Source organism: Mya arenaria, chromosome 5 (genome assembly GCF_026914265.1).
Source record: "Mya arenaria isolate MELC-2E11 chromosome 5, ASM2691426v1".
In the NCBI taxonomy this organism is placed as follows: domain Eukaryota; kingdom Metazoa; phylum Mollusca; class Bivalvia; order Myida; family Myidae; genus Mya; species Mya arenaria.
The window spans coordinates 27177931-27190038 of NC_069126.1; the positions used below are offsets into that span (position 1 = coordinate 27177931).

General features: G+C 35.2%; 1 protein-coding gene across 1 annotated transcript in view; it reads left to right on the plus strand.

Annotated features, from left to right (window-relative positions):
• Positions 1-11576, plus strand: part of LOC128234277 (neuronal acetylcholine receptor subunit alpha-5-like) — a 38072-nt gene extending 26496 nt beyond the window's left edge. The window contains exons 5-9 of the mRNA XM_052948426.1: positions 1084-1193; positions 7537-7689; positions 8038-8429; positions 9961-10154; positions 10759-11576. Coding sequence (XP_052804386.1) covers positions 1084-1193; positions 7537-7689; positions 8038-8429; positions 9961-10154; positions 10759-11445 — 1536 coding nt within the window. The 3' untranslated portion in view covers positions 11446-11576. The remainder of the gene's footprint in view (positions 1-1083; positions 1194-7536; positions 7690-8037; positions 8430-9960; positions 10155-10758) is intronic.
• The last annotated feature ends 532 nt before the right edge of the window (positions 11577-12108 follow it).

The following is a 12108-nucleotide window of genomic DNA, read 5'->3' on the forward strand; positions in this document are numbered from 1 at the left end:
ATTTCAGATTAAGAAAATCTTGCTCATGCAAATGAGCCTCCGGATTTAATTGATTTCTGTCCAGTGAGTGACTTGTTATTTCACAAAACGCTCGCTCTTTGTCAATGATTTCAATATGTCACGCTATAGAAACAACATTACTGGTGTTGTTGTTTTCGTGTTTACTTTTACAATTAAAGTGACACTCTTATTCAAAATCAATGCATACACAAGTATAACAAACATAAATTTTGAGTGATAAAGCTTTAACGACTTACTAAATAATGCATAGATTGAAATCTTAATTACTGATAATAAGATTGTAACCGTGATTTTATTAGCTGAACACGCAAACATATAAAATGATTGGTGAGTGCTAAAAGATTGACTGTGATCTACTATAGTCTCATAAAGAAGAAATACCATGTTTTCTGCACCTTTCTTACAAATTAAACACGGTATCCTTCATAAGCACCAATGTTTTCGACATCCATCCATCCTTTTTGGTATGTGATGAATCTTATTTGGGAGTAAGAGTACATTTTAAATATCACCTCGAATCTAACTGCATTTGGAAATCCTAGGCCATTTTCTTCGAAAAAAACTCGGCTATATGCCGGGGTATCAGAAGTAGTTCGTAAAAATAAAAAAATAAAAATTGCCAGTGAAGTGTATTGTTGCAAACATAATTAAGATTCCCAAGAGTAAATTCATTAAGTTTAACTGCTAAATTAAAATAACAACGCGATCTACTTGCAGCGTAGTTAAAGTGTACCGATTATGAACATTGTAAACTGCCCAAATACATCCGAGGTTGTTCTTGTGGAAAATGTCCGAGACCTTCCGATTGATTTTACTGATCTAGACTCGCCATTTCAACTTTGCATAAAAAATGCATAACTTTCCATAACATTATCTGCTTTACATTACCACCTTAGTTTGCGTGCACCGAAAGAGTAAAGGAATGTCATGCAATACATTGTAGTGATAAACAGTGTGAATTACCAAATACACATATCATGTATTCTAATCATCGTGTCTACAGAGATTGGTTTCATTGCTTTTATTTTAAGCATTAGTTTTGATTCAAGTTTCTATTTTTAGCAATGGATTGACGACAATTTAGGCTGGGACCCGGAGGATTACAACAACATCAAATCAATCCGGATACCAGCCAATAATGTTTGGCTTCCGGATACCTTCATTTACAACAAGTGAGTTACATACATGTAGTTGGGGTTATTAAAGAATCAAACTTTATAAATGTCTTTACTTACATCTCATGTAAACAAAGGTCAACGACCCGAAACACACATTACATACATATTTCACATATATATTTCACACATAAAGCAACATGTATATACAAATGATTCACACTCGTTTTTGCTGCATATCTGCTGAACGCTATGGTTATACAAATACAAAGAAATGCGGCTTTATTGATACACTTATGGTATAAAATGGGACGATTAATATAAAATGCTTTGGGCAATATCTCCTTGACTTCAAGATTGTGTTTTCACTGACTTGTTTAAGAGCGAAACGCTTTATGTTTATGAAACATTAACATGCTGTTCAATTGACGCAATTTTTCATTAGTTTAAACATATTTAATTTTACAACGATTGTGAAACAAGCTATTGCAACTTATATTAATCACTCTCGTTGACACGATGTTGCGCGAGAGTGAGGTCTTGTGTTGTGGGGGAACCGGAGTACCCGGAGGAAACCCACTTGTCCAACTTCGTGACCACAGACCAAACTCACATGCACCCAAGTCCAGAATCGAACCCAGGTCGCCTAGGTGAGAAGCGAGTGCACTAACCACTGCGCTAACCGGACAATTTTTTTTTCATTTAAAGGGGCGCAATGAAGTTTAATGCAAAAGGTTTATTTTTCCTATTTTATTTGAATGCATTTTAATGTTTTACTCATTTGTCTTCTATGATCAATGTTTGTTTTACAGAAACATGACTTGTGTACAGATAAAACAAATATAAGCGATATTATGGCGCTTTTAAACACGGGTGTTTGAGGCCACGTAGCTTTAAATTAAAAATATAAATAAATATATAGGCTCATATCATTTATCTGTACACAAATATTTTTTTTGTTTAAATCATTTCAGTGAAGTGGGTTTAACACGATAACGCATCGAAAGAAAAAGAAAGAAAAATATTTGAATCAAGCTATATTGTGCGCCGTTAAGCCGAATTATACGATTTAGTTGTAACATAAATGTTTACATAAACATTGAAAAAAGAAGGAAAAGTTCGCAATTATATTTTACAAACTAAACAGAACCAGTCTTGTCAGATGTACATGACATGCCCGTTTTCCATGTTTTCACATCATCTGGTTGATGTTTTTGTCACAATTGCTTAGTTTTCAGAGAATCGTGCTTTCGAAATCCAATGTATGCTTCCCCATGTGGGAGTTCTGTCTGGAAGTAAATTTCCGAATCTAAGTGCCGAAGATTTATAAAGCTAAATAATACGAAATTGGATAAGTTATCATCCACAGAGTATCCATTAGCAAGTCTGCTTACATACGCAATTTGATTAGTCACCAGTAGTTTTTGGATAAATATTGACTAATAAATACACATTTAGTCTAACTTTAATCAAACCAAAAAAAGTACAAATGTTATACAATTCGCTGCTGTGAAAGCTAAATTATAGGGTCGATTTAGATAGAGTAATGAAAGCTCTTAAAGCGTTGAAAGGCTGCAGGCTCGATAATCGTGAGTTGTCTTTCTTTTTTACCATTCATTTCTCAGGCAATAATAAACATCGAATCCAAAAAATAGTTTGGATTTTTTAAAAATACAATAAACTAGTTTCATAACAGTAACTGATAAATCTATATGAACTATGATGTAAAAACATTGCTTTCATCTCGTAAGTTAATTGCTAGTGTAACGTTGATGTAATGGCAAGCTATATTGGCCTTTTGACTATTTATTGTAGGTAATGTATGACCGGGTCTTTAAGTCAACATATTTCCATTTATTATATAATTATCTATTCATCTGTTCCTCACCTAAATTTATTTTAAACTATTTGTATTGCTTTCAAATTCACATAAACGTTGCAATCTTATGAACGTATTTGAATTCACATAATTTTAAACTGCATAACCTATGTGTCACATTCTGTAACTCTGGCGCATTATTCTTTTAAATATCATGTGTAAAAGTCGTTCTGACGATAACTGGGGAGGTATTCAATATTGGTCTTGGTACTTGTTACTAATAATTGACCAATAGAGTGAATGAAGTCAATGATGCATGACCATCAGATTAACTAAAGTCGCATATTGAATACCACCCCTGATTTCGATTTGCGAAACTAAAGTATGGATGCCCGTGACATACAGCCTCATACAAAAGCACGATATATTTAGTGATCTCTGATTCTGCCCGATCGTTTAAACCACACCTAATGAATATCATTCAACATTATATGTTACGTTAAATATCGATAAACTTTACAATATAATTTCGCTGATACAAATGAGAAAACAAATGGACAAAAAGAAAATGCAGTTTCTTCATTAACAATATGAATGATAAACTTTTGGTCAGTTGGAAAAAGCATTGAAAAAGTGATGATAGTGAGTTCCTTAAGCAGTCCGAATGAAAAACCCCATCTCACTTTCTGTTATTAAATACTGTATCCCCATTTAGCTAAATAAACCACAGTTTCAGTGCAATTAATTGTTTTTTTTTTATTTCCCCAAGGTTTTATAATACTAATAAAACATCTTGTTAATACAAAGAAACATTTTTTGTAATCATTGGATGACAAGGATCAACAACACATAAGTAAACGTGTCTTTGACATTTCAATTAATTTATCTGACGTCTAGGCTGTTTCTTTAATATCGGCCTTATTTTCAAGTACAGCTCGGTTTACCAATCATCTATAAATGATATCATTGTGTCTCCGCATATAATAATGATGCAATACACTCCTTGTCATTAACCAATGGAAGGAAACTGCACAATTACAGTAAAACTACGGTCGTTCGAACAGGCGGTCTTTCGAGAACCGGCGGTTCCTCGAGGTCGAAGCTTAGCCCCGAACATTTTTCCTTCTACAACGTATAATCATAAATACTGTTGATTATACATTTGAATCTTCAGAGACATATCCAACAACCCAAATCGTACCAGGGGTGGTATTTAATATTCAACTTAAGTTAATCTAATGATCATAAATCATCGACTTAATTCATTCTATTGGTCAGTTTTTTATAACAAGTAATCCGATGAGCTACATCGTTCTAAGATCCACTTAAGACCAATTTTGAATACCAGTCAAAAACACTATTTCAAATATCATTGTGTTTAAAGGCAGAACAATCAAAGCTAATATAAGTATAATTATTTATCTTGAAGAAGAAGAAACGCTTTGTACCACAAACGCAGTAAACATCAATTTCATTTTAATGCTTATCAGTTAATACTAGGAAAACCGCTTTGAATCGCTTAGCAACAAAACAATGGAAGCCACCAGGGTTAAACCGATTTTAGAGTTGTAATCCTCATACTCTTATAAACATTTATTGAAAAGGAAGACATTTTGTGAGCTCATATGTTGGAATAAGTGTGAGGAGATGTGCGCTCACAAACTGGTTTAAATTCCCAGTGAGATCTTATTTTTCACTGGCCTTGCCAAGGCCATTGTGTGTATTCCACGTGATAAATTGCATCATAAATGCTACGTCGAAAGGCAACATTTTCCTTCGAATGAAGACTTTAAACAAAAATAACTTAACTATTTCTTCACCATTTTTAATGAACATAACGCAGTCAACGCCACTTACGGAGCCACGCCTTCGGACTTTTATCAGAGTTTGATTGAGAGTTAAGTTTCTTAAAACACTTCGACAAACATTTTCACAATATAGACGTCTGACTGAGCACCGTCAACACATTATTCTGGAAACAGGGTAGTCGAAGTGTTTGCTGAAACGTTTCAACTTATCAAACTCCGGTTATAAAACGAAAGCTGTTGTCTTGAAGCGCGGTGTCTCTTGTTGCTGTTTGTTTGGTCTTTAAAGGGACTCTCGCATGTTTTTGACTATTGTTTAACTGCAATGCATCTGAAAACACTTTATATTATAACTATATAACTCTTTGATACCGAAATTAATCAAACTTATATAATATGTTCAGGTTTTAGTTTGGTGCGAACCCACACCAGTCAAGGAAAAAAGAAAACTGACAACAAAACCACACGCCCAAAATGACTCATATACAATCATTAGGGTAACTTATCCTTTAAGCCTTTGTTGAAACACGTTACTAACGCTATTCAAAATCGTGGACTTCTATATCGTGGACAATATTTGAGCATTAATCAACATTTAATGAAGGGTTTCAGCTTTCAGTGTATCAGTTTTACCACTCTAATGATTTGCCACAATTCATTATGTGAAACAAAAAAAGTGCATTTTACGAAAACATGAGCGAGTCACTTTAAACGGGAAATTGGTATCATTATAGGCACTCCGGTTTATCCCTGCCGCTTCAAATGTTTTATCAATCTGAGCACGATTTTAACTTTAATTTCAGTATCATTCTATTCGCAGCTACTTGGTTTTGATTATTGTTAAATGTTTCAGCGTTGATTTCCCTTGACGTGATAACATGCTACTGACTTATTCAAAGTGAGAAATATATCATTATTTTGATACTGAAAGATTTATGTAAATAGCATACACCATTAAGTTGGTAATTTATGTTCTTATATGTGATATCGTTATTGTGCAATTGAATTCAAAGTCTTTAAATCTTCCAAATCATGTACAGTTTCGAAAGCAGAAATATCGTCGATTTTTTGTCTAACCTTACACAAATATTCCCTGACTTCTATAACCCAAAAATGTTATACGCCGATTCTTGAAATATGTGACGCAACCAGCTTTACGGAACAACTGGCAAAAACTAGCGAATAATCTTATATTATAAGTTATAACTTGAAGCTGCACTCTCACAGATTGAACGTTTTGGCATTTTGTTTTTATTTTTTATTTTTTTTTATCTCTGTACGTGCCAATTCATTCGAAAATGTATGGAAACCAGTGATTTTAGACTGCTGACAAAAATCAGATCGCAGATTTTCATATATTAAGTTCAAAAATTGATGTTTTATGCAATTTTCTTCAACCGTTAGTAATGTATTTAGACATAAAACATTAATTTTCGAACTGAAATATGAAAATCTGCGGTCTGCTCTTTTGTCAGCAGTCTTATATCACTGGTTTGTTGATATTTACGCAAAACCCGGCTCATTTCAAGACAAAAAATAAAAAAAAGTTGTCAAACGGTAAATCTGTGAGAGTGCAGTTTAAAATGGCGTTCAATAGAACCAGATTCATAACAACATCTACTTTAGAGATAAAGAAAATCATTGGAATTGTGGAGACTCTTAATATGAATTGAGTGCGAGAGTAATAAATTCCATAGGCTTAAAAGCATTTAAAGGCACATACTCTATTTTTGAACCCAGTATATGTTTGTATTTACGAATAAACAAATTAATTACTACTTACATTAGACATTTTGAACAGGTGTTAGCGAAACAAGTCGAACATAACTTTAATCATAAAAATAACTGTTTAAACGAAAACCGTCGCTTCAATGTTTTCAAATACTCCCCCAATATAACAAATTGTGTCTATAGGATTCATAAAAGCTTTAACAGATGTATGAAATTATGGTCTTGTGGAAAAGCGCCCGTCCACAGACCAAAAGGATCCATGTCTGATACCTGTTGCCGGCTTGAATGTTTTTTGGTATTTTTTGGTAAATATAAAATGAAATTCGTGTCTCAACCGTGATATCACATTTATGGGTTATTCATTTTTCCGGATATATTTCTGTTTGATAACATTACATTTGCATCTAGTGTGCCTTTAAACATAAAATACGTACTGAAAGCTTCTGGTAATAACATTGACAGTAAAGACAAGTTCTTGCTATCTTTAAGTCCCTCGTGTATGAATAGGTCTTAAAGTTTGAAATCGATTCCTACTTCTTGTAGACATCTTTAAGTGTTCTTGATTGACAACATATCAGTAAAATAGTTTTAAATTTCAACAAACATCAGAAAATGTTTTATTAAATTGCATTCGGAATTTCGATGTGGATCCACCGACCAACTCAGTTTAATCCTAGAAAAAATGTTTTTCTTACTTTAGTAACTATTACGCCGCTTTTTAATGTTTGATAGTAATTGATTAAACATTTCACGGTACTGGTTGCGCATATATATGAATATGAAACTACAATAACAACCACACTCGCTATACCATCAACGTCTCGGTAATTAACCAACAGATATCTATCCCGATGCTTGCCGGAGATTGCCGAGCTGTAACGATTAGCTAAACCACTAGCCATAACGATATAGCTTAGACTAGTGACACGCAAATAAAAAAAACGAATTGCAAAAACGCACATAGACACAAAACACACGAATATTTCAAAATTATCATTCCATTTATATTCTATTGTTTTTCAACTTCCGTACGGGCTCTTTTCAGTGCCGATGGCGGATCTACTGGGTTCATGAAAGGGACGTATGTGCTGGTCAACCATAACGGAACAATCCTTTGGCCCGTACCCGTCAAACTAAAGAGCTCTTGCAAAGTGGATATCACATACTTTCCTTTTGATGATCAGATGTGCTTTCTGAAGTAAGAATTAAGGTTAAGCTGTTTTAGAAAACGGACTCAAAAAACTTTGTGGTTAAACAATATTTCACTCCTTGGCCCAAACCTTTTAATTGCAATACTTTTTACCTTTTTGATAAGGTTTCTCTTGAGAGTCACTTAAATTAGCATAAGACAGTTTTTCTGTATTCTATGACGATAAAACATTGCTCCAAGTTTTTAAGTTTTTTTTTTGTATTTTTTATTGTTTTTTACACATTTGAGTGAAACATATTTCAGCTGTCTAGGTAAAAAAGTATTTCAATATAAAACTGTGTTGACATTTTACTGTTTGATAATTTATAATCTAAAAACATAGTTTGTTAACTTCAGGTTTGGTTCTTGGATCTACAGCGGTGATTGGATTGATTATGAAACAATGTACGACGACAGGTCCATCGAACTCTCCACCTATGTCAACAACAGCGAATGGGACTTGCTTTCTGTTGTCCTCGAAAAGGGTTTCAGAACTCAATCCTGTTGTGAGGACTTGTATCCAGACTTGACATACACGCTGTACGTTCGCCGAAAGACGTTCTACTACATTTTCAATATCATTGTACCATGCATTATGCTGTCAATTCTCACATTGTTGACATTCTGGTTGCCTCCAACCTCCGGAGAGAAGATTACGCTGGGTCTATCAGTATTCCTTGCTTTCTCGATGTTTATGTTGCTTATCGCTGAGGAGGTGCCCGCAACATCAGAGGCTGTACCTCTGATCGGTAAGGATTTTCATTTTATAAGTTAGATAAAAGAAAAAAATCATTCATAAATAAACCTTCTTTGACTGCACTTGCAGCAATTTGCTATTTTTGTTTTAAATGGAATAGACACACGATGGTCAATCGGCAAATACAGTCCTAGAATTGTCAATGCGAGCTTAGCTAGAAGGAGGCCAATAACACATGCCTTTACACGATTAAAAGAATAAACGCAATAGTCATGTTGCTGTCTTAGTTGAGTTTTCTCGTTTGGAAATAGCGTATAATGACGACAACTCCACAAAATATGCTCTTTGTATTTAAATTAAAGTAGTTTTTACAAGGGATGTTAATTCACTAATGTTATGCACCAGTCAATTGTAACCACACCCCCACCCACAGGTCTGGGGGTATACCGGGGATAGCCGGGGAAATGGGCTGTGTTTTTACAATCCAAATGGCCCGCAGTGCCGGGTGAATGCGGTGGTTTTGTCTTCGCGCCAAAAGTAGTGGGGAATGGGCCTTACCTAGGGATGCAGGGGCATTTGGCGGGGATTTGACCAGCAGTTCGTCTCCGCAGGGCGGGGATTTTACCCGGGCTTGGCTGGATCGAAAGTCAAAGTCCCCGCAATTCCCCGGACCTGGGGGCCGTGGTTACAATTGACTGGTGCATCATATACTTGTAATTCTCATTTTGCCATGTAGCAGCTTGACATTGAGACAATTCAAACCCTCTACATTCTACATATCTTGTGGAAAAGCGCCCGTCCACAGACCAAAAGGATCCATGTCTGATACCTGTTGCCGGCTTAAATGTTTTTTGGTATTTTTTGGTAAATATTAGTTTATAAAATGGAATTCGTGTCTCAACCGTGATATCACATTGATGGGTTATCATTTTTTTCCGGATATATTTCTGTTTGATAACATTACATTTGCATCTAGTGTGCCTTTAAACATAAAATACGTACTGAAAGCTTCTGGTAATAACACTGACAGAAAAGACAAGTTCTTGCTATCTTTAAGTCCCTCGTGTATGAATAGGTCTTAAAGTTTGAAATCGATTCCTACTTCTTGTAGACATCTTTAAGTGTCCTTGATTGACAACATATCAGTAAAATAGTTTTAAATTTTAGCAAACATCAGCAAATGGGGGTATACCGGGGATGGCCGGGGAAATGGGCTGTGTTTTTACAATCCAGATGGCCCGCAGTGCCGGGTGAATGCGGTGGTTTTGTCTTCGCGCCAAAAGTAGTGGGGAATGGGCCTTACCTAGGGGTGCAGGGGCATTTGGTGGGGATTTGACCAGCAGTTCGTCTCCGCAGGGCGGGGATTTTACCCGGGCTTGGCTGGATCGAAAGTCCCCGCAATTCCCCGGACCTGGGGGCCGTGGTTACAATTGACTGGTGCATCATATACTTGTAATTCTCATTTTGCCATGTAGCAGCTTGACATTGAGACAATTCAAACCCTCTACATTCTACATATCGCAGTTGTTGGTTCCCAAAGAAATTGTTATAGTTTCAATGAATACTGACGTACTATATTTCAGGCATATATCTCTGCGTTGTGATGACCTTGACCTCGGTGTCCGTTATAATGGCTGTGATGGTCATCAACCTTTACAACAGAGGAGCTAAAACTCGGAGGGCGCCAAAAGTGGTTCGAATACTTGCCCTGAAATGGATATCATTTGTGCTGAGAATGCGGCATGACCTTGAGCGTCTTGTGGATTCAATCAATCTGGTAAAATACCGAACTTAAAGGGACTCGCTCATGTTTTGGCACCGTATTTCTTTCCTGATAATTCTCATGAAAACACTTATTTTATAATTATTTTACTCTTTGATACTAAAATTGCAGAAAAACAACATTTAAAGTATAAAATAATATTTTGGTTTTATTGGGTAGCGAACAGTCAAAGGGAAATTAAAAAAACTTACAACAAAACCCCACTCCCACAAGGACTCATACACAAACACAAGGATAACTTTACCTCTATGCATTTTTGTTGAATCGAGTTACTAACGCTATTCAAAATCGGGGACACTGTTTAAGCATATATCAACATAAGTTAAAGGGGTCCAGCCGTCAGTATCTAAATCGTAACACTCCTCATGGTTTGCCACTCTTTATTTCAATATAAAAAGTGTATTTTACAAAAACATAAGCCAGTCCCTTTAACATATCATAAAAATGCATACGATATGTACAATTTCATAATATTGAGTATTAAAAATAAAATACTTCCAACATTAAATTATAATAATATGATCGGGGAATCCTGGGAATGTAAACACAAGTTTTAGTCGTGCTATGCTGAGTGATATGATATTTGCTTTGTTCGTAGGAGAATGATACCGAAATCGACACAAGAAAGGCTTCCTTCAAAAATCGAAGACAAACCTCCATGCGTCGCACAAGAGAAACGGCATTGTCCTCGATTCATGAATACACCATTTCTCGACAAAACACCATACGTCGACGCCATAGCAGCTCAGAAAATCCTGGAGGGGAAGACAACGATATAAATGAAATTACACCATTAAATATTATTGAACCGGAAGCTGGTCCAGAAGCAGAAGTTATTTGGTTAAGAAGAGATGAAGTGTACCCAGCCACTTCCCCGCAGACTAATTCCTTTGAGCTTGAGGTCCCCAAACCATGTAGCCATCAAGAGCATAATAACACTCTCGAAGCATCAAGGAAAGCGGGACCCAAGCGTGAAAGGTTTGAAAAACGTGCCAGACCAAAACGGGTTAAAACTACAGCTGTTAAACCGTGTCACATTAGTAGAGACTTTTCACCAAAAAAAGGTGATATAAAAAGTGAAATTTACTTTCGAAAACTAATCGTTGTGGAGTGGCAGAGAATAGCCGCGGTGGTTGACAGGGTGTTGTTTTGGGTGTACTGTATTGGCACATTTGTAGCATATCTGTTAATACTTGTAATCGTTCCAAATCAAAACTATGCGCTTTGGAATGCGAAAATTCAGCCAAACCCAAATATCCGATCAGACAGTCGTTATACCATGTGAAAAAACACAATATTCCGTAATTTCAAATTATAAATATTGGCATTTTTTTGGCTGTATAGCTGTCTATTTATGCTTGAAACTTCATTCAACGTTAAATTTGTTGTACTTTGTAATGCTTGTTTGTACCTGTACGATTTGTAGATAACACGTAATAAAGATTAACACTTCCCGGTTTGAGTAATGGAAAATTTGCACTGAATGATCCATCATTTCAAAAATCTACACGAAGAATGATTTCTAAACTGGATGACCAATTAATTACAAGGGTATTTTAGATGAAAGTGTGTGCAATTTCAGCAGATTTAACGCTGTTTTCCCTAAATTTTAATAGTTCTGATAAAGAATTGAAAAAAATATTTAATCAAGATTGTCTTCATAATTCTAATCGTGATATTATTATATTTAAGACCATAACAATATGGAAATATATAGATGAATCACCGACAAACATTAATCATTTTATAATTGCCGTATGGAGGATATGCTTCCATTGCTTCTGTGGATATGTTCATCATTAAATTTAAAACTTGTCTACAACCCGGCAATTGTCCCCGTGTATTTATGTTTACTTTTAAGCAACTTCCTTATAAACTTATAATAAACGATAACAAATAGGGAAAGACACCCTTATTTGTATTAAAAATACTTAATGCAAAATTGTAT